The 23,366-nt window shown below is 37.4% G+C and overlaps 1 protein-coding gene across 13 annotated transcripts in view; it reads left to right on the forward strand.

The window, feature by feature from the left end:
- Positions 1-23,366, forward strand: part of DNM2 (dynamin 2) — a 75,600-nt gene that overhangs the window by 21,041 nt on the left and 31,193 nt on the right. For all 13 annotated transcript variants that reach the window (XR_007949523.1, XM_051971532.1, XM_051971528.1 and 10 more), the window contains exons 2-9: positions 3,772-3,845; positions 17,316-17,465; positions 17,902-18,105; positions 18,778-18,876; positions 19,576-19,736; positions 20,562-20,704; positions 22,542-22,677; positions 23,046-23,113. Coding sequence is in view for 12 of the 13 variants with exons in the window: in XM_051971532.1 (XP_051827492.1) it covers positions 3,772-3,845; positions 17,316-17,465; positions 17,902-18,105; positions 18,778-18,876; positions 19,576-19,736; positions 20,562-20,704; positions 22,542-22,677; positions 23,046-23,113 (1,035 nt within the window). In the remaining variant the exon portion in view is untranslated. The remainder of the gene's footprint in view (positions 1-3,771; positions 3,846-17,315; positions 17,466-17,901; positions 18,106-18,777; positions 18,877-19,575; positions 19,737-20,561; positions 20,705-22,541; positions 22,678-23,045; positions 23,114-23,366) is intronic.

Consider the following 23,366-nt stretch of genomic DNA (forward strand, 5'->3'; position numbering starts at 1 on the left):
ATGATTTAGCAATTACAGTAGTTAAAAAAAATTTCCCCTCAACCCAACAGCACATTCTCCCCTTGGGAGACTTGGGAGCTCAAACTTAAAGTACAATGAGGGTGAGGCACATGAATACATGAGTGTAATGGAATATTATTGTTCTATAAGAAGTGATGAGCAGGCTGATTTCAGAAAAGCTTGTAAAGACTTACATGAACTGATGCTGAATGAAGTGAGCAGAACCAGGAGAACAGTTGTACATAGTAATAGCAACATTGTGCAAGCTTATTAAACTGTTTACATTCTTGGGAGAGGGGTAAAAACATGTAGCCCCTCAGAACTCTATTTAGACAGAGAGTTTAGGAGTGATTTTATTGTGTTTTGATCTCAAAGCTTATAGGACACCTGTAGTAAAATGTGAAAAAGACTTTAGGGTTTTAGTGGGCTCATGACAAGTTCCAGTTTATCAGCATGAACACTCTGTCCCAGTTCATCAGTGTGAATAGTTTTTCCACAAAAATCTTTATCCATCTTGTTTTACCTTCAGATTCCCAAAAATAGGTCCATCCAGTAAGCTAGAGGATCTTCCTCTAAATGTCTTGGCATTTTGTGAAACATGAGAGTCTATCCACTTTCACTCTTGCTACATGATTGATCTTTTTTTCTAGTCATCTATCTGTGATGACATATGTTGCCCTGCTTTTCCTGAGCTGTTCAATAGATGTAATATGCAAAAGCCAGCTCTTACCTACCATGTGCCTCTCCATTGCCCTTGGGATGACCATTAACTTTAATTCTTTGAAGATTGGTTTTCTATGCCTAGGAACTACAGCATCACCAGAAAATTTTTAAAATATATGATGTGACACAACCAGCAAAAAAAACTAATGCCATCTAAAGGCTTCATTAATAGTAATATAGTGGTTAGAACTAAGGAAACAGTAGTTCCTAATCTGCTCCATCTTGTACACTGTCCTCATTGGAGTTTTCAGTTCTGGGCAGTACATTTTAGGGAGTACATTTTAGGAAGGACATCAGACAAAAAAATCATTTGATTTCTCCTATGGTTCAATGAGACATTTTGCCCTTTTGAGAATTACAAACCAAACAACTTTATAGTTTGTTAAACTATGGGAAATAAATACATTCCTTGGCAGGACTGCCGCATAAGGATGTAGACTAGGGCTTTGGTCAGCGATGTCAGTTTTTGTTTGTTTTTTTGTTTTTTAATTCTGAACTTAGAGAGCAGAATATTGTAATAAAAATGTGCATTAAATCATGAATATCCATTTTGTAACCCTTTGCAGTTTTAAAAATATATAACAAATTCTCAACATTACTTTCAAAACTGTCCTGTTATTTGTGTTCCATTCTGAACTTTTTTCTCTTCTGTGAATTTTTAAAAATGATAAAGTGGTATGTTTTGTTTTTTTTTACAGTGATATGAGTTCTAATCGAAACATGACCTTTGCCTTGGATGTGGTTGAATTTCTCTGGCTGCTTGGGAATTGACCAGGTTAATTTTTCTGGTCTGCTTATGTGCAAGTATTTGAAACTTCTTGAAAGTGTACATAGTTATGGAAGGTATCAATTCTACTAGGTTACTTACTACCCTTAGGTTCTTATTATCCTGACTGTACTCCAGGAATTTGTTCAGAATAAATGAGGCACATATATTTAGATATAGTTCTGTTGACATTTCTTTTCAAGCTTTTAAATGTGGTTTTGTATAATCCTAGATACCATACATTTCCCTTCTTCCTCCCCTCTACCCTATTTTTTTAAGGGAATAAATCATATATTTAAAGGAATATCCTAATACATAATAGTTTTCCCAACCAAAGTACTTTAATGACTTTCTTGGCTTTTCCTGTTTCATAAGAAATATATAAGTCCAACTCCTTTACCAAGTGTACTGATTTTTAAGGCATTTTATTTTTAGTTTGCTTTGTACTTTCTGATTTTGACATTTGGCAAAAATAAATAATCCCATACAGTGCTTTCATACCTATAGTTACAGTTGATTCCTTTCAACAAGCCTATGAAGTAAGTAGAAGGAGTTTTATCCCTGTTTTATAGACCAGAATAAAGGATTGTCCCCTGCTCCTTGTGCTCGATTAGCACAAATGTGCTAATCAACCCTGTCCAGAACTGGTATGGCCTTAGCCATTCTTAAGGAAAATGGATGCACCAGTGCATATGCACTGTCAAGTGAGGTTGCTTTTTTGTGTTTTGTTTAACTTGTTTTTTGTTTTAAGGAAGTATTTGAATGGATTGTAACATCAAAAAGATGAGAGTTGGGAAGTGGATATGTTTAATGTGACGTGGCCAGACCTTGACCCCGATGTTTGATCAAATAGAATGCTGTTGGAACACAATACACAAGGGACTGTTTTTTTGAAGCTCCTGTCTATTCCTGTGTTTAAATTCCCGTTGCAGAATTGCTTTGAATATAGGTGGGGATGCTTTTGTTGTTGTTTTTAGCAAATTTTTCTTGGAATCTGAGGGATTGTTTTGATGCACAGTGTACTTGTCTAAATAGATCAGAGAAAATGCTCCTTTTTTTAAATAAACATCTAAAATGATTTCCTTCCCTTTCTGGAAGACCCACAAGGATTACCTTTTTATTAGAGTTTGCATCACTAATAAACTGCTAATGGGGTGCAGTGCAGACCCTTGTCCGCCTTGTTGAGCCACTCTACTTTTGAGATTTCTCATGAATGCTTGGCGGTAGCATGCCAATCAGGAACTGTCCAGTAGTCTGCCTTGGTGTTGTTCTGTTTATCTGTAGTGATGGTTTAATTTTTAAATAGTGCTTAGCTGATTACCCCTTTGCTCTCCAGTGCTGAATTAAATATCTGAACTGGTTTCCAGCCTGCACTGGGTGTTGGCTCAGAAGTTAGCTAACTGAAAAGGACATCAGCATCGTCATTGTCATTATCACCAAAGAGAGGCACAGGAACCTCTTCTGGTCTCAGTGGTCATTATTGAACATTATATTCCTCATCTACAGGAGTACCTGTGGTGCTCCCCATATATCTGTTAACCAGATGGACTCAATTGAAAAGCAAGGCTGAAACCCTAAATGAGGGAAACACTTCTGGAGATACAGCTATGGGAGGAGGTACAGGTGGTACAATGGCTATTGAGCCTGAAGAAAGAATTGAGAACAAGAAGAATATCCTCTCCTGTTGCTTAATTACCTTGCCTTTTTTGTTAAGAAAAAGAAGTCACTAGCTGTTCAGTGGAACTGGCGTACAGACAGCCTTATTCTTTAAGCTGAGAAGGGCACATCTCACCTCCTTTGGTATGGTTGACCTCGGCTTGCTCAGCTTGGTGAAGCTCTTTTTGTGGGTTATCTCCTCATGCTTTGGTTGGTGGAGCTGCCCATGTTCTCATGCTGCTTGGTTAGATAAGGGCCTCTCTAGTGTTCTGTGAGAGACAGTGCAGAGTGACTGGGGCTTGTTTCTGCTGTAACCGAGTTGTATACTAGTCCTGAATTCTCTTAGGAATTATCTTCCTGGGTTAATTCTGCCAACCAAAAAGGAATTCATCTTTTATTTGATGTCAGGGGCCAAGTCTGCTTGACTTAGCTTCAGCGGTATAGGGCTCTTCTAAGGCCAAAGTCTTCACTGGCTTTTTTCACCAGAATTTAATCCTTCCCCAGCCAGGTTTGCCAGGCTTGCTGAAATCTCTTAAGTTTCAGAGATTGCCTGCATAACCCAGCATCAAACAGCCTTCAGCAGGAACCGGATGTATGAGTAATTCTGTTCGTTTCAACTTTTACAGGGATTTCCTTCCTCGTGGATCAGGAATCGTCACCAGACGTCCCCTCATTCTTCAGCTCATCTTCTCAAAAACAGGTATGTTATATTTAACATGTATCGGTTAACCTGCCATTGGGGGCAGGGGGGCGGGGAGGAGGGGGGGATTGGAACAAAAGGTTTGGCAATTGTCAATGCTATAAAATTACCCATGCATATAACTTCTAAATAAAAAGCTATAATAAAAAAAAAATTAAAAACAGGTATGTTAGAAGTGCCAAAAGAACAGTTAAGAGTAGACAAAAGGAGGAAGGCCAAATGCTTGCAAAAACAGCATTGAAAGGTTCAGTTTAAATATTGAATTCTGAATTATATATATATATATATATTTTTTTTATTCTTTGTCTACATAGTTCTCATTTCTACTTTTCAAATGAAATTTTGGCTTACATTCTCTTCTTCTGAATTTCCCTATTTCTGTTGAGACCTCCATCCTTCAAATCACTTTCTTGTGACTCCTCATTTTCAATCATCCCACATACAAAGTTGCTAGATCTTGTTTCTCCCTCCACAACACATTTTTCCTCTGACCGCCTCTCTCTACCCATATGTCTAATCACCTTCAGTGAGGCCCTGACCAGCTTTTGCTTGAACTCTTATATTGAATCTGGATTTCCCAACCTCAAAGCTCCCTCAACTCCAATGCATCCTCCACCTAGCTGACAAAAGGCTTTTTCCTGAAGCATAGATCTGATCACATCACTTTTGTTCGTAATCTATGCCTCTAATATCAAATAAAACTTTTTAAGCCCTTCAAAACCTGACCTCAGACAATCTTTCCAAAGTTACTTTATATTCATTCCCTTCATGCGTTCTGCAGTCTGGCCAAACTGGCCTTTTTACTAAATTCCTTTTATCTGACATGTTATCTCTTTTCTTGATACCTTTGTACTGGCTTTCATAACGAGAATACCATATTTCCCCACTTTTCACTTAGAATCCTTTTTCCTTCAAAACTCTGCTACAGAGCCATCTTTTCCATGAAGTCTTTCTGTATCCCTCCTAACCTCAAGGGCCTTTCTCTTCTTTTTCCTCCTCCTCCTTCAAAATTATCTGGTTTGTATGTGTGCCTTTATACTTATCACCTGGCACAGAGTAGGTGTTTGGTAAATATTCATTGATTGTCCTGTTTTATGGCAGGGCTGTCAGGGGAACCATATTTTCACAGAAGCACAGAATGTTGTCACAGAGAGGTCTTAGTAATTATCTCTGCCACCCCTTTTCATTTTACAAACTAGGAAATAGGGTCAAAGAGAGGAATTCTATTGACCAAAGTTACACACTTAAGTTGCAGAGCCAGAAGTTGGACCCATAACTTCTAGCTCTAAGCCCATTTTTCTTTTTTTCTTTTTTCTTTTTTTTAAGTGATAGCTTTTAATTTTTTATTTTTAAAATTCATGCAAAGATAGCCTTCAACATTCATCCTTGGGGGGAAAAAAAAACATGTTCCAAATTTAATTCCCTCCCCTAGATAGCAAGCAATCCAATAGAGGTTAAACATGTGCAATTCCTGTAAACATTTTCCCACATCCATCATGTTCAAGCCCGTTTTTCTGTCTGTCTATCAAACCATGCTTCCTTCCATTGACTGATGTTTATACAATTTTGGATATATGCTTACAACCATCATATAAGTTGGGACAATAAGAGATACAGGATCCATTTGCATTTGGTAAAAGGCCAGTCTGTTCTCCGTTCTCTGATAGAGCAAGTTGTATACTGATTGTTGCATCTTGCTATTCCTGTGTCAAGAGGCAAACAACTTTTGCATGTGGTTCTAGGGAAAAGTGCATCTGAACCATGTGTCAGATCTACTCCCTAATTTTTTTAATTTTGAGACAGTAGAATTAAATTGAATGAATTCCCACATACAATATCATAGTACATTTTAAAGTCATGAAAACCTGTGACATTGTCCAACTGACCATGCATTTATAATATGCCTAGCGAATCCAACTGCTCCATATAAATGCTGTTTTGCCTAAATCTATTGAAATCTACTAAAATTGAAATGATGGGGCCTCCTGAAATAGGATTTCCAAGATGTTGTAATACCCAGTGGAAAGTAGCCTTTCCATAATTTGGAAAAGTGTCTCCCTCTCCCCTCCCCCCAAAGTGTGTCCATATTGTTCATATCCTTTGAACTGGCTATACCACTACTAGGCCTGTATTCACTCCAAAGATATCAAGAAAGAGAAAGTACTTACTTGTACCAAAAATATTTGTAGCAACTCTTTTGGTAGTAATCAAAAACTGGAAATGGACAAACAGATTAGGCACATAAATGTAATAGAATATTAATGACTTATAAAAAATGAACCATTTCAGAGAAAAGTAAAAAGACTTATTGAAAATGATGGAGAATAAAATGGGTAAAAATTAGAAGAACATTTATTCAATGACAGCAACATTATGGAGAAAAATAGGTTTGAAAGATTTGAGAACTCATACTAATACAGTGGTAGATTAATTCTGAACCCAGAAGACTGGAGATAAAATACAATACCCTGCCAGAAATAGATTTTAAATTAGTTTAAGACATACATTTTTTGGACATAACCAGTGAGGAAATTTGTTTTGCTTGATCATGCAGATTTGTTACAAGGGTTTAATTTTTTAAGTTTAGTTTTTTGTTGTTGTTCATTGGAGCAGAGAGAGGACAGAATGGGAAGACAGTGCTTTTTTTTTTTTTTTTTTTTTTTTTTTTTTTTTTTTTTAAGCTTTTTATTTACAAAGCTTATGCATGGGTAATTTTTCCAACATTGACCCTTGCATAATCTTTTGATAGTGCTTTTTCAAAAAGTGGCCTTGCCTAATTGTTTTAATTTGATACCTCTCCTTCTTCTATTTTTGTTTTTATTGTTTTTAAATATTTCTATTTAAAGTTTCAAATTCCAAATTCTATTTCTTTTTCCCTTCTCCTCTCCCTAAGACAGTAAGCAATCAAATATAATTTACACATGTATAACATTTTCTTTAGTCACTTTATACAAGAAGATTCAAATAAAAGAAAGAAAGTATGCTTCAGTAATCAAAAAATGCCAATTCTTTCCCTGGAGGCAAATAGTATAGAATTGTCTTGGATCATTGTATTGCTGATAATATCTGAGTCCTGCACAGTATTCCTTTTACAGAATACAATATTCTTGTGGTTTTGTTTACTTCACTAACATCAGTTCATATAAGTCTTTATAGGTTTTTCAAAAATCATCCTACTTGTCATTTCTTATAGCACAATAATATTCCGTTACAATTATATACCATATTTTGTTTGATATATAATGATGATGATAATTGATAATAATGATGATGATAAAAATAATGAACATCCCTTTGATTTCTAATTCTTAGCCACCACAAAAAGAGATGGTATAAATACTTTTGTACAGATAGGTCCTCTTCCCTATTTTTTGATGTCATTGAGAAATAGACTTAGCAGTGTATTGCTGCATAAAAGAATATGCACAGTTTTATAGCCCTTTGGGAATAGTTTCAAATTGCTCTCCAGAATGGTTAGATCATTTTACAACTCCATCAATAGTACATTAATGTCCCTAGTTTTCCTATATCCTCTTCAACATCCAAAATCTTCTCTTTTTGCAATATTAGCCAATCTGATAGGTGTAAGGTGGTACCTCAGAGTTGTTTTCATTTGCAGTTCTCTGACCAATTGTATTTTAGCATTTTCGGTATTACAGTTACTTGATTTCTTTCTCTGAAAACTGCCTATTCTTTTGACCATTAATTGGGGAATGACATTATTTTTATAAATTTGACTCACTTCATATATTTGAAAAATAAGGAAGGTCTTTATTGTTGGAAAAAATTGCTTTGTGTTTTGCTTTTCTTAATAATTTTGGTTGCATTGGTTTTGTTTTTGTGCAAAAACTTTCTAATTTTATGTAATCAAAATCATCTGTTTTATATTTTGTAATGCGCTCTATATCCTCTTTGGTCCTGAATTCCTCCCTTATCCATATCTGACAAATAAAAGTATTCTGTGCTCTTTTAATTGGCTTATCACCCTTTAGGTGAAAATCATATATACCCATTTTGACCTTATCTTGGCATATGGTAAGAGATGTTGATCTATATCTATTTTCTGGCCATACTGTTTTCCAGTTTTCCCAGCAGTTTTTATTACTAATGAGTTTTTGTTCCAAATATTTGACTCTGGATTTATCTTACTAGATTACTATGGTAATTTATTATAATGTTATTTGTACCTAATCCAATCCACTGATTCTATTTTTTAGTCAGTACCAGATTATTTTTACAATTATCACTTTATAATTCAGTTTGAGATCTGATACAGCTAGATCCCCTTTCCATTTTTTTCAATTGTTTAGATCTGGAATTATTTGTGTAAAAAGTGTTTTAGAGTTGTGTTCATATAGTTCCCGAGTTTGTCTTAACAGGTAGACTCCCAGGTATATTATATTGTATACAGTTATTTTAAATGGAATTTCTCCTTCCATTTCTTGTTGCTAGACTTTGTTGGCAATCCTCTCCTTAAAAAGTAGACTAAAAAAATCTGTGTTGGGTTTTGTTTTGTTTTTTTTTTTTTTTTTTGGGGGGGGGGTTGCATATTTATCTGTAAACAAATTATATTCCACAGTCTTAATATAAGATTTTTTTTTTTTGTCTTTTTATCCCTAGCAGCTAGGACAGTTTTTGGCACAGAGTGGGCACTTAATAAATATTTGATTACATCTAGTAAGCAGTGGCTTAGCTCATAATATTTGGTTTTTTGAAAAAAGAATTCAGACATCTAAATATGTTTGTAAACTTGAGTTGGGAGGACTTAATGCCTAAGATTGTTTTGTCTTCTAGCTCCCTAAGAATTCTGACTGTCAGATGAAATACAATCTCGTCACAGTGGTTAAAGCTACTTCCTGTAAATTTTAAGATGGGAATTTTAGTGTGTGATACTTCTGAGAATGGTGCTGGATTTGATGAATCACCAAATCTGTTTTCTGAATATATGTTCATTTGGGATGTCTTCCAAATGTTGGTTGAGTTTTGTTTCTTTAGATAATATCATCTTGTTATTCAAACCAACCCTGATACTTATGAATTTTAGCTATCTTTATTTTAAAATTATCCAAAGTCCTTACCAAGAAGAAAATCAGGTAGCCTTGCTGAAATTTCTTCATCTTAAGGATTGGAATGTTTGCAGTTAAAGCTCTGAATCCTGTGAACTAAATTGGTAAGGAAGGTTATAGATAGCAAATGGATTGAAAAAAAAGCAATTGCAGTCCATTCAAGAAACATTTATTTCCTCTATTTTAGACTGCAAATAATATCTTAGCATTTTGGAAGGCTCACCTGAAGCCTCTCAAGATCTAAGAACTATATATTGCTGCCTTCTGATTCTCTAGTGGAAAATAGGAAATCAGTATGGGTCTTTATTGGTCTGAAAAGCATGGAAGAAGAGATGTTTTATTTTTAATTTTAATTATTTTTATATCGATCACTTCACAGTGAATACCATTTTCTTCCTCTCCCACCCAACCATCCCTTATGACAAAAACAGTTAATTAAAACTAAATGCTATAGTGACTATGTGACAACTGTGCAAAATGCCTTACCCATAGTCTTTAACAAGAAAAGGGAAGGAAGTTTCTTCATAGGTTCCTTGGAAACCAAATTGGTCATTGCATTAAATCTGATTTCTAATATATTTTAGTATTTTTATTTAAATTAATTGTTAATATTATATATATTATTCTGTTTTTCTTTATTTGCTGTGCATCAGTTTATACAAGTCTTCATCACTTTGAGTGAGTCATCAAGTAGTTAGTAAATGCCTGTTAATGTGCCAGGCCTTGTGCTAAGTGCTAGAGATAGAAAAAAAAAAACAGCAAAAACAACCCTTGCCCTTGAGGAAGTTGACAGTGTCATAGAGGAAATAGCAAGCAAACAGCTATGGACAACCAAGTTTGTAGAGAGGATAAATTCCCTCAGCAGAGCAAAGGCACTAGCATCACAAGGAAGTTAAGATTTTAGCCATATTTGAAGAAAGCTAGGGAGGGGAGGAAGTAGAGATGAGGAGAAAGAGAATTTTAGGCATGTGGAGCAGCCAGTGAAAATAGCAATGGAGTGTCTTACTCAAGGAACAGCAAGGATGCCATTGTCACTGAACTATATTAATATTTAGACGGGGAAGAAGTGGAGTATAAGAAAACTGAAAAGATAGGACTCTGTTATGCCAGATAGGATTGTATATGTAATACTAGAGGTAATAGGGAGCCACATTGAATGACTGTCTTATTTAGCTATTCCCCTAATCAATGAGAAATCACTTTCATTCCGATTTTTTCTATTACAAAAGTGCTATTATGAAAATTTTCATATATTCCTTATATCTTTGATCTCTTTGGGGTTATCTCAGGAGAAGTATACCAAATCAGAAGGTATGAATTAATAAATTTCTCCTTAATTCCAAATTCTTTCCCAGAGCAATTCTCAACTCCAACCAATATTCCTGTCTTCCCATTGCTCCTTCAATACTGACTTTTTCTTTCCTTTATCATTACTGCCAATTTAATGGCTATAAGGTAAATCAGAAATAGCCTCGGAAAGAAGTTTTAGTAGGGATATGATAGCTGTGTAAGAATTTAAAGGACCTTCATGTGAAAAGGGGTTTTGACTTGGCATTTTTCTTTGTTTCAGAAGGAGGCTAGAAATTAAAAGACCTCCAATTACTTTATATACTTAGCAGATACTAAGAAATGTGTATGGGAAGGGAGGGAAAACAAATAGGCCCTCTCTTCAAGGAGCTTGAAAAAAATGGGATAAAAATGAAATAACAGTATGAGGATTGAATTAAAATTAATTAGTACAATTAAAATTAAATATTTGACTACTTTATACAGGACAGTAAACAATTCTCAGATGATTGGGAAAGATTAACTTTCCCAATGGTGCCAACCTTATGAGAAAACTTTATGGAGAGAAAAAAAATTGAATTGAATTGGATCACGTGAGATGAGGTGATAATGATCTGGTTGAGAAATGACAAATACCTAAAAAGACTTAAATGACACAGCAGAAATAATAAACCAATATGGTGTTTTAAGGTTTTCCAAGCATTTAATAGCTCTCTAATTTGATCCTCACACTGGTCGCATGCATTTGGACACATGAAATCAGTATAGTCCAGAGAGACTTGCTGTAGCCATGTGGTGTCCAGCATCCCAGCTAGTCCTCCCTGATTGCACTGCTTCTTAGAAATGAAACAGGAAAGTTGTTCACAGTAGCATGGTCTCTGTTTGGTGGGTAGGATATGCCTAAAGTCGAAGAAGACCAAAGGTTTATGAGAATTAGAAAGAAGGGGCAGGCTATTACTGATGGAATTGCATGATGTCAGGGCTCCAAAGCATAGAGGAACATCACTCAGGGTCTTTTCTGGCCATTAATGCTTATCCTATGCTTAGACATTTCCAATCAAGGAACTTTTAAATCCCCTTTTATTTTATAACCTAAAAGGTTATAAAACAAGTTGTCACACATCACAATATTTTCTAGCCCTCACTTGGTAGGTAATATATAAGTGTATGACTTCATAGGTTAAGGTTAAAGGCTAAAAGAAAAAGGTCACTGTGAGGACATTCTAATAAATGAATGAATTGTGCTTATCTCTACAGTTATCCCAGCCTGTACTTACTTGTCTGAAACCTTTTCTGCCAATCTTGGGGGCTCATGAAAATAATTTGAGCCTGGTTCTTAGTGAAATTTCAGAATGAAGATACCCTTCAGCTTTGACAATTTCAGGATCAGTAGAACTAGAATTTGTGTAGGATCTCTTTTCTCATTTTCTGCTACACACAGTTTTTGAATAGTCTATTATATAGAGTGAAAAGGACTCTGGTGCTAGAATTGACTTAGCTGGTTCTATAGCCTGTTAGCTGAATGACTTTGGGCAAGTTACTTTGAGCCTCAGTTTGTTTTATTTGCATGCACAATATAGAGGTGATGTACATTACCCAATTCACAGGATGATTAAATGAGATAATTTATGTGAAAATATTTTCAAAACTGTAAAGACCACAGGTATCTCCTTAAAACAGTTGTGTAAAATTACAAGAACAGTCTTCCTTTTTTGTGTTCTTAAAACATAAGGTTTGAAAGTGGAGGGTAGTCATCAGAATTTTGACATTTTTGTAATTCTTAAATATTTCCAAAATTAACTTCTACATTCTAGCTATTCCTGTCTCCCAGGGATAATGGTGAATGGTTCCTGACTTTTCTTTGGAGTGGAAGAAGGTCTCTCTTAGAAATGAAAAACTGGCTGGGGAAGTTTCATTTTCTTAGAGACTAGCTTTTGGTCATGGAGTTAAAGGACTGTAGACCAGGGATTCTTAACCAAGTGTAAAGGCTTGGGAGACAATTTTTGTGAGAGAGGTTAGTTTGTTTTTCTTTGTGTTTTCTTAAATAACATTTCAATATTTGTACATTTGTGTTTCAGTGCAGTTAGTTTCCTTTGTAATATTATGTATTTTATTTTGCTTATTTAAAAACAATTCCGAGAAGAAATCCATAGGTTTATCAGATTGTCAAAGGGTTTCAGTACACAAAAAGATTCAGAATCCTTTTTCTAGCCACTTGCAAATGAAGAGGCAATGTGGTGCAGTGAGGATGGCTTAAGATATAAAACCAGAGGATCTGAGTTCAGTCCTCAGCTCTCCCACTCACTCCTTGTGTGATGTTGGGCAAGTTTTTTAAGCTTTTGGGCTTCATTTTCTTCTCAGCTGTGAAATCAGGCTAGTGGAATAGTTGAGCCTTCCATCTTTCAAGGCATGGTCCTGTAGTAAATTGAATTGGATAGTAAATTGAATCGGATTGAATCCTGTGTTCTTCATATTCATTTCAACAGATTCACCAAATATTGAAGGCCTGCATGCTGAGTTTGTTGGGGTGGGTGCAGAGGTGAGAAAGAGGCCTGATAGTCCTTGTCCTCAAGGAGATGTTAAAGGAAATAGGTAGAGGATTCCAGTAAAAATAATAATTATTATAATAATCACCACCTGCATTTATGATGAGTTTATTTTATCTAGTCCTTACAACAATTCCATGGGGTGATTCTACATTTAATAACAGAAGCTAGCATTTGTATCATGCTTTAAAGTTCTCAAAGTATTACATGTGTTATCTTCTATGATCCTTACTATAATCCTATAAGGTAAGTGTTATTATTGTCCCCATGTTATACATAAGAAAGCTGAAGCACAGAGCACAGCGCCCAGGATCACCCAGCTAGTCAGTGTCAAAGGCCTGATTTAACTCAGCTTTTCCTGACTTCAAGCCCAGCACACGCTCCACTGAACCACCTAACTGGTAGTGTGCCTGATGTAAGCTTCTGATGATAAGAATCACTCTGCTCCTCATATTTGTGTCCCTGATACCTACTACATAGATTACTGGGTATACAGCAGGCACTTAGCTTAATAAATAGATAATAATTTGTCCAGACTAGTATATGGACTTGAACCTAGGCCTCTGGACTTGAGTAGATCATGTTGGTAGAACATATAAGAGCCATGATCTCCACTAACAAAAGTACCAGCTGACTTCAAGGAGTTATGGAATCAAGGACATCCACTGGGAGATAAAAAGAAAAATTAAGTGGAGGAGACATGGCATTTGAAGTAGGTCTTGAATAGTGGTAAGATTTGCTTTCAGGGTCTGAAGAACCATGCGATGCTGCAATCAATTGTTTGGGATGGGTTGGTCTGTTACTGTTTCAGAATCCAGCCACTTTTATAAAAAACAAATCCTCTCTAGTAATTTGGGGCCTTATCCCACTAAATGGAATACAGTGGAAAAAATGTTTATTGAGTCAAACACAGGGGGAGGACATGGGGAGCAGGGAGGATACCAAAAAGCCAAGCCGCTCTCAAGGTGTTCCCACCCAGAGAGAGGGGGAACATCAAACTTACTGCCCTGGTGGTTACCGGTTACCCAGAGGAAGAGATTGGGGCTGGAGTAGGAGAGAAGGGGTTTGTCCTTAAGTAAGCTTTTGAATTAGGCGGGTGCTGATTAAACCACAGCCAAAGCTGCTTCTGTCATCTCCAGACAGAGAAGTGCAATATTTGGAAACTTTTGATTTGTTTTGTATCTCATGTTACAAGGAGACAATTTTTCAGCCTCTGGGCTGAGGGGGCGGAGAGGGAAAGGAGAAATGTCAGCCTGAGCTTGGTCCTGCCACTGCAAGGTTAATAAAAGTTCAAGGCTTCTGGGCTGGTACTAAATCAGGTGGAAATCCATCTGCTACCCTGTGAGGCAAACACAATGCTCCATCTTATCTTGAGCCTGGGGCTGATGAATGGGCTCTCTTAAGGAGAGCAAATGTTTGTTTGCCCATATAAGATGGGGGTTCTGCTCTGTTCAGGCCAGTGACTAGATCCTTCATGTACCTTTGTTTTTCTTTGCTTCCAACTGAAGAGAGCTCTTAGGCAGTTACACTGGGCTCCTTCTACTTGGAACCCCCTGGCAACCTGCTGGGCATCAGTTTACTTAAATAGTTGTCCCTGATGCTATGTGAGGCATGTGTGCCTCTGGACTGTCAATGTGGACTACTGTTTTTATCATCTCCAGCCACTAGGACAAGGCACTTGTCACGGGAGTTAGTATAAAGTAGCACTTACCCAACACAGTGGGCTACACCAACAAATCTTACGCCATCTACTCCATACCCACCCTGAATGCCGGGTTATATTGTTGGATAGATAGTTTGAAAGACATGCAGAGAATATTGCAGGACATTTTCTCTGTGCATATATACAAGTAGAACATATTAGAGTGGATACATGTATATACACACATGTTGTTTACCATATTCTCTCCTTGTATATAGTTTTTAGTGTTTTGTCTTGCTGGATCCTGGCATAAGCATATTAAGGGGCAGGTGTTCTCAGAAGCATGAAGCTACCTTATTTTATCCCATGATGCCTCTGTAATAAAGGTCCAGTAGCTTTAAAGTAAAGGCCCATCATTATTCTGTTTGACTAACATGACTTATAGAAAACAACTTTTTGATGGGAACAAACAGCTTGGAACTTGGCTCTGGACCATCACACAGTTGTATTCAGAAAGGAACTGAATTTGGGTGGAAGGATGAATGAATTTGAAAGCACTTCACCTACCAGATGAGGAGCTCCAGTGATCTTGATGTAGGAAATATGAGCTCAACAGAGTCTTTGTGGAGGAAGAAGAGCTTGCATTTATACTGTAACATGCAACATTGCATTTGGATTTTATTTAAAGTTTTCCTTTTCAACCTGAAATTTGAAACCCTGTGAAAAGGTCAAATTTGGTGGAAGCTTAATTTTTTTTCATCTTTTCCCCCTAAGCGTCATTGCCATACTACATGTATGTGTGTGTGTGTGTGTGTAAATTTACTATAAATAAAAATTTATATCCAGAGATTTGAAAGCTCTCTTCTGGGTATTTGCATTTGCAATTGCAAATTGCAATTAGAAGTGTCTTTTAAGTGTTTCTCAGTGAAAAATGACCTTGGCCACTGCCTAGATCTGGCATTGCCCCAGGTGTGTCTATTCAAGAACCTTGTAAGATTAGGACTACTCTTTAGTCAAGACAGAGGGAAGCAGATGTTCTTATAACTTCTACACTTAGATGTCCATTGTGGCCACTGAACATATATATTTCATAATCCCATATTCTAGTTCTTCAATTAATCCCCTTTCTCAGTACCAAGTTTTCTTTCCATAGTCACTTAGTTTCTTCTAAAAAGTGCTTATTCTTCCACTTATGAAGGTACTGTTGGGAATGTGGCAACAGGAAGAATACAGGGGGGCAGCTAAGTGGTGCAGTAGATAGAGCACCAGCCCTGAAGTCAGGAGGACCTGAATTCAGATCTGATCAGACACTTCAACACTTTCTTGCTGTGTGACCCTGGGCAAGTCACTTAATCCCAATTGCCTCAGCAAAAAATAAAGTTGTAGCTCTAATCCTTAAAAATAAATAAAAAACTTTTAAAAAGGAAGAATACAGGTTTGTAAAGGACCTTCTCTAGTGGTTACTGGAGGAAATGAAGCCCAAATATTTCCTCACTTCCCTGGAAAGAGGAAGGGCAAGAGAGATTACTTTGAGCTTAAGAAAAAAGCCAGCATTAGTTTTGTTTTTTGTTTGTTTTTTGACATCTCAACAGAAGCAAATGATTGATGATTTGGGATCCAGGACAGCTTCTCCTGTCCGATCCTGAGATGTCTATGTGATTGCTCAGATAGCTGACATCCACTGGTTGGTGAAACTCCTGGTTTTCAAGAGCAGTTGTCAAGTATTAATATGTAAAAGGCTTATATTCCTTGGACCTAATTTTCTTTCCAATACAAATTTATTCAAATTCAATAAAATTACTAAATAACCACTGTGTGTAAGACACTAGGTTTGAGGTACAAAGATGAAGAGAATACTGGCCTTGTCATCAAGGAGTTTTCAGTCTACTGGTACCAGAGAATATGAAGTATATATAGCTCAGTAAAGTGTTAAGTATGCTAGGTGGCAAAGGAAAAATCCATACAAAATGCTCAAGGAAAAAGTGATGACATAGTGATGCTCTAGAAGGGAAAATCAAAAGTGGCATCTGACCTGAGCCAGGAAAGGAAAGATCTAGAGGCAGAGGATATTTCAGGATTGGGGAACCCCCTTGCAACAAGATATCGAAAGAAAGAAAAGATTGGAAAACAATAAGTGATCCAGTGGGGCTAGAATGGAGCTTGTGTACACATATACGTAGATGCTAGATTCTGCTTGAGTTCTTCCAGGGAACTGGCAAGTTCTGTCCCAAAAGATCTGTAAATCCATGGGACATTAGATGCCATCTCATTAATTATAACTTTATTTCACATGTGAGAAATCTGAGGCTCAAAAGAGGACAAGCTGCCTATCAGCCCAGGAGGAAGGAGCAGAGCAAGGATTGGAGACCATGACCTCTTCCCACAAATCAACAAGTGCTGTCATGGCCCATAGTATTACAGAAAAGCAAAGGGGAATATCTCCCCCTTCACTCCCGACAGATACAGTAGCCCAAGGAGATGTCTTTATATGCCTGACCTTGTAGAGAACAGGTAGCAATGAGGCAGATTTAACTGCTTTGTGACTGTGAGTAATAAGTATCTCTGGGCCTAAATTTTCTTATCTATACAAAGGAGTACATAGTACTTGCCTTTCTTATCTCCCAGCATTGCTATGGGGAATCAAATGAAATCAGGAGTGTTTTATGACTAGATACTGACATATGACCTAATCTTCACCATTATAAATATTTGCAGACTAGTAGTTTTGATACTTTGAGTATGAGGTTGGCTTCTTGCATAAAATCATTCTCCTCCTGATACCTCCTTACTAATCACTGTTGGTGATAGTCAGCCTATGGTTGGGATGTTGGCTCTCTGGGCTTTAGAGCTGAGAAACAAATCAAAAACAGATAGTGCTGCTGCTACTGCTGCTGCTTCCAAACCTGGCAACACTCGTTTTCTCTTCCAGAGTATGCGGAATTTTTGCACTGCAAGTCCAAGAAGTTTACGGACTTTGATGAAGTTCGCCAAGAGATTGAAGCAGAGACCGACAGGGTCACGGGGACCAATAAAGGCATTTCTCCCATCCCCATTAACTTGCGAGTCTATTCACCACATGGTAAGCAACATACAATATTATTTGTTCATTTGTATATGAATATTGGAAATTGATGTTTTTTACCTTTTCTTCAAGTCAGACTAATATTTTTAGGGTGATATGTCTTAAAGACACTAAGACCAGATAGCAGTGACCTTTAATGTCTTCCTTCAGCTGCCAGTATCCTTATGGGACATGTGACACTGTTAAACAATAAGCATTTTTAAAATCAGACTAATTGATTAGTCCCTGAGAGTATAAATGGATAATTGGTAAGATTCTGAGACAGGGAAGTTCTCCTGGAACATTTTCTGATATAAGCCAATTCACAGGAATTATGAGCAGAGTACAGATCTTGTCAGACAAATCACCAGGTAAATTGTTGATTAGTTGTCAATTTTATGTTTTTCCTAAGCTTTGAGGCTGATTTTCCTTCAACTTTGTTTTTTACTTTTAGTGTTGAATCTAACCTTAATTGACCTTCCGGGTATCACCAAAGTACCTGTTGGTGATCAGCCTATGGATATTGAATACCAGATCAGGGATATGATCCTCCAGTTCATTAGCAAAGAGAGCAGCTTGATTCTTGCAGTCACACCAGCCAACATGGATCTAGCAAATTCAGATGCCCTCAAGATGGCCAAGGAAGTTGACCCTCAAGGTAAATCTTAGAATTCCAAGTACCAGACAGAAGTAATTGTGAACTTAGAAGGGAAGAAGGAAAGGAATGAAATATCTGGGAAAGGATCATTGGATCAGTCTGTGTTTCTAGAAAAAGACTTGAATTATGGATTTTGACCTTTCATATAAAAAGATCTTCTCTAGGAATAAGTCTGTACAGTAACTAAGAGCATATCCTCAAGGCTTAGCTGCTGTTTCTATACCTATATCTTGGTGAATCTCTCAATATTTGTTCTCCATTAACTTAATTGGCTGTCAAACAGATGACTGGCTGTAATAGGCAATTAATAGATGAAATATTTTGTTACTGGTGAATTATCTTGTTTCAGTATGAAACCCATGGCTCAAGAAAGTAGAAAGAGGGGAGATTTCAACTAATGTGTAATCATCAATAATTGCATTGAAAGCATGATAAGGCAAGAGTTGACTCTGGTAACAATGGTATATTTCCTACAGAGTATTTTAGATTACGACTGTGCTAATAGCCTTGGGACCATGACATTAGAGTCACCGCTTAACATCCTTGTTTGTTAAATTCTTGCTAGGTAGGATAGACATTCTGCAAGTTCTTCCATACTGTCCCAATGGAGAATCCTCCTAGTGATTTCCTTAAGATATTCCTTTATGTGTATCTGTCTTGTGACTTTTTCAGGCTTACGGACTATTGGTGTTATAACCAAGCTTGACCTAATGGATGAAGGCACAGATGCCAGAGATGTGCTTGAGAACAAGTTGCTCCCCTTGAGACGAGGTATGACTGTTATTCAGTCCTTTGGGACCTCTAGTGAGGAACAGTTTCCTTAGTGTGTTTGGGAGCCAAGATGGAGAGAAAATTCTTGACAGGGAGCAACCCCTTCCTGGGTTTTGTCATGTTCTCTTCTTCACCCCACTTTTGTTAGCCATATACATGTGTTTTAAACCTCACCCCCATCTTTGCAACCAGCAGATAAATGGAGAGAGCACAGTATTATGGAAAGAGCACTGAGCTAGACTCTTACGTCCCCTAAGAAGGAAGTCATAAATCATGTTTTCATTATCTTTTATATCTTTTCCAGGGCATAGCACAGTGTTCTGCATATAGAAAATAATGGGGATTTTTATGGATGATTGAGGGAGACCTGAATTCTAGGTCCTAGATTTTCTACTGACTTGCTGGGTGGCCTTAAGCAAGTCCTTTCTCTTCTGGGCATTTATTAAATGAGATGATGACTTACTTCTCAGTTCTAAAATTATATGATTTGAAATCTTAAAGGATTTTTAAAAATGATTTCTCCAAAAAACTCAAAAGTTGTCATATTCAGTAAGTGGGATTTAGTTTGCATCCTTCTGTAGAGGCTTCTTTCACTTCAAGTAGCACCTTCTTACCATCAGAATGAAAAGTTTGACTTTATTCTGAATTACCTTATTGGTTAAAAAGTACCACACCCTCAAATAAGTGATCTTTCTACAGGTTATATTGGTGTGGTAAATCGGAGCCAAAAAGACATTGATGGGAAGAAGGATATCCGAGCAGCCCTTGGGGCTGAGAGGAAGTTTTTCCTCTCTCACCCAGCATATCGACACATAGCAGACCGAATGGGCACCCCTCACTTACAGAAGACCCTGAACCAGGTATAAGATAAGACTTATGAGTTTTGGTTGGATTTTTCCCTCCATCTCTGTGAAGTGTAGAATAGATTGTCCTGAAGGTTTGTTGGAGGGATTGTTGACCCCTTCTCCATTAGAATTGGAATTTTATTAGTTTTGGTGTTCTGTGATTCCTTGAATATCAGGCTTAACCAGTTTTTGAAGAATCAAGAACAATGCTGTTCCCACAGCTCTGGAAACCTCAAGTTCCTCCTGTTTGTAGGTGGGTGGGTAGGTATGCAGGTGTTAACTATGAGTGGTCATGATGCATACTGTGGAGAGGGCAACAGTTTTAAGCTAGAATTAGAATAGAAATAGCCCTGCTTCTCAGAGAAGACAGGGCAGGAAGGGAGCAAAGATTCAATGGAAAGGGCTTCTAGCCCAGGAACTGAAGAACATGGCTATATAGGGAGAAGGTGATGAAAAGTTTCAGGAAGAGTTAGCATGTCTGCATGAATTCAGAGACTTTTTGGTTGCCATGAAGTCCTATAAGAGTTGTTAGACCCAAGAAGTACCTGTCCCCAGAGTTACTGCAGCAATAGCTGGCCAGGAATTTGGCAGCCTTGGGACATTGAGATTTTAGAACCCTTATTCTTATGGGTTTAATTGGTTCCTGTTGTCATCCAAAGTAGCACTACTGTGCATAGTTTCTTTACCCTTCCTCTATTGGAATATGCTCTGGCTTGGCTCTCTCATGGACTTGCCTGGAGCAAGAATTCAAAGCAATGTGAAGGCTTTGTAACCTTTAGTAAGGGCTTCTAATCTTGTTGGTGACTTGATGCGGTCTTATCTCTGACCCTTTCAATTTAGCAACTGACCAATCACATCCGAGAGTCTCTGCCTGCTCTGCGCAGCAAGCTCCAAAGCCAGCTGCTGTCTTTGGAGAAGGAAGTGGAAGAATATAAGAATTTCCGGCCTGATGATCCCACACGGAAAACCAAAGCCCTACTTCAGTAAGTACCTTGCTCACTGGCCTGGTTTGTGACCTACTATCTCAGGATTGAACCCTTCTTTTTGTCTAGGGAAATTTCTTCCCTATTTTCTCCAGTTAAAAGTAACTTGGACATCTAAGTGACACAGTGGATATTTGGGGGTGCAGGGATGCAGTTGGTGTAGGTGTCCCCAAAGAATTTGAAAATTTAGATAATTTCTAAATGAAGAAGCAAGTTTTACTATAATTGTAATACTAATTAAAGCAGACTAGATTCCAAGAAAGGAAGATAGCCAAGACCAACAAGCAATCAGATAAATTAAAATACAGAACAAAAACCAGAGCTGAGTAAATGACATTTACTTACATAAAATGACATGAGAATTGGGGTTTACATGATTGATGGGAAGTTTGGTAATGAAGTCTAACAACAACTCACTTTCTTCTTTGTTCATTGTTTGAGTTTAGGACAAGATAGCAGTCCAGACTTTTAGATGACAAATTAGAAATCATTGTAGAATTGCTTAGTGGAATAAAGATATCAGGTCCAATTCAGTTTCTTTCACACATATTCCCCTTGTTTATATCACATCACTTCTAATAGGTATATTCCAAAGATGACGACATTGCTGGAGCCAGGTATTATATTCCAACATTTCTAAAGGTTGCTCCACATCAGATAGAGTGCTGGGCCTAGAGTCAAGAAGACTCATCTTCACGTTCCAAACTAGCATTATGACCACCCTGGACAAGTCACTTAATCCCATTTGCCTTAGTAGTCTCCTCTGTAAAAATGAACTGCAGAGGAAAATGGCAAATTACTCCATTTTCTTTGCTAAGAAAACCCCCAAATGGGATCCCAGAGAATGAGGCATGAATGAAGCCACTGAACAACAACAATAGATCACTTGCTTTTCTTCTGTTTAGGTAGGAGATCAGCTGCTGGCTTCTGGAGCCTAGGGAAGAGGGTGTGGGGGCTCATGCTGTGGGATGCTTACATACTGAATGGCTATGGGAATTTAAAAGGAACATTTCACAGAAGAGGCCTCTAAATTCCAATTGGTGCAGTGGCTACTTCTCCTTTCCCAATTTGGAGAGTTTGGGGATAGGAGATGTATAGAAGATAGCAGAGATTGTCTGATTAGTTATCATTTGACCCCTAGATTTTTGTGTCTCTAGGGAAGAGTAAATGGGAACCTTTTGGGTCGGGCCCTGTTTTTCCTCTACACTTGGGATTGGCTTCAAGAAGTTGATAATTCAGCACCAGCCCTGAAGTCAGGAGGATCTGAGTTCAAATCTGGCCTCAGACACTTTACATTTCCTGGCTGTGTGACCCTGGGCAAGTCACTTAATCCCAATTGCCTCAGCAAAAAAAAAAAGTTGATGGACTCACAGCTGTGAATCTTTTCTAATTGTTAGTTCCATGGGAATGCCTTTTTATCTTGATAATGCTGCTACAAATAGTGGAAAATAGATCTGGGTTTTGTAATTGATGGGAGGTGCAAGTTAAACTTTAGTCTTTCTGGTAGACCTAGGAGAACTGGTCTTGTGCATATTGATTGTTCACATTGAATCATCTCCATTTTCCATTTGGTTTCTAAGCATAATTATGAGGATTCCAGGTATGTGCTTTTCAATGATATTGATCCTTGCCTCTTTTGTTCTGCTTCTGTATATTTAGATTCCTAGTCCTCTAAATTTAAATGGTTTTGTGAGCTATTTAAAGTGTTAAATTAATATTGGCTTTTGTGTTTTTTCTTGAAATAAAAATTGTGTGCGTCATCAGAATTGAGACTTACTGAGAGAATAGTTACTTTGATGTGAGACAGCTTATTCCTTCTTTGGCCTTGCCATTTTAGGATGGTCCAGCAGTTTGGTGTGGATTTTGAAAAGAGAATTGAAGGCTCAGGAGACCAGGTGGACACATTGGAACTTTCTGGTGGTGCAAGGATTAACCGCATCTTTCACGAGAGGTTTCCATTTGAGCTTGTGAAGGTGACGTATTCTTTGCTTCTTTTCATTTCTATCAAAGGGACAGTTAGCCTTTCCCTCCAAGAGTTCATGTAGGATATCACTAAATTCTTTTTGAATTGATAAACAGCAAGGCATGCCTTCATACTCATAAATAAATTCACATTGATTCTACTTGGTTTTGAAAAGAATCAAATACTCTACCTTGGAAGTTGAAGCATGCACCATATAGATGATCGTTCTTCAGAGCTAATAGAATTCAAATAACCAATTATCAATTTTCTTTTAAAGATTTATATTGTAAAGGAGATAGGCAGTTAAACTCACTGCCTTAATTTGTTGGACTGCTATAATTTTATAGATACCTTTCTCTGCATATTTTGTTTTTTTAGATGGAATTTGATGAGAAAGACTTGAGACGAGAAATTAGCTATGCAATTAAAAACATCCATGGAGTCAGGCAAGTATTAGGGTTGGGGGAGGAGGGTTAACTTCCGTCTGTCGACATGTTATTGTCTCAGCCAGGCCTCAGGGATGCCTGTGCTCCTGGCCTCTGGTATCCAGGTTGGGAGGAGACCATGTTGGTCAGGGACTGACAAGTCTCAGGGACAGAGCCCAGATGGATGGTGGGGTGAAGAGAGGTAGTCAGTCTGGTGTGTTCTTCCTTAGTGTCTCCCAGGACAAATCAGTTGCCCTTCAATATTTTGACACTT

This window comes from Antechinus flavipes, chromosome 1 (assembly GCF_016432865.1).
Source record: "Antechinus flavipes isolate AdamAnt ecotype Samford, QLD, Australia chromosome 1, AdamAnt_v2, whole genome shotgun sequence".
Taxonomy (NCBI): Eukaryota; Metazoa; Chordata; class Mammalia; order Dasyuromorphia; family Dasyuridae; genus Antechinus; species Antechinus flavipes.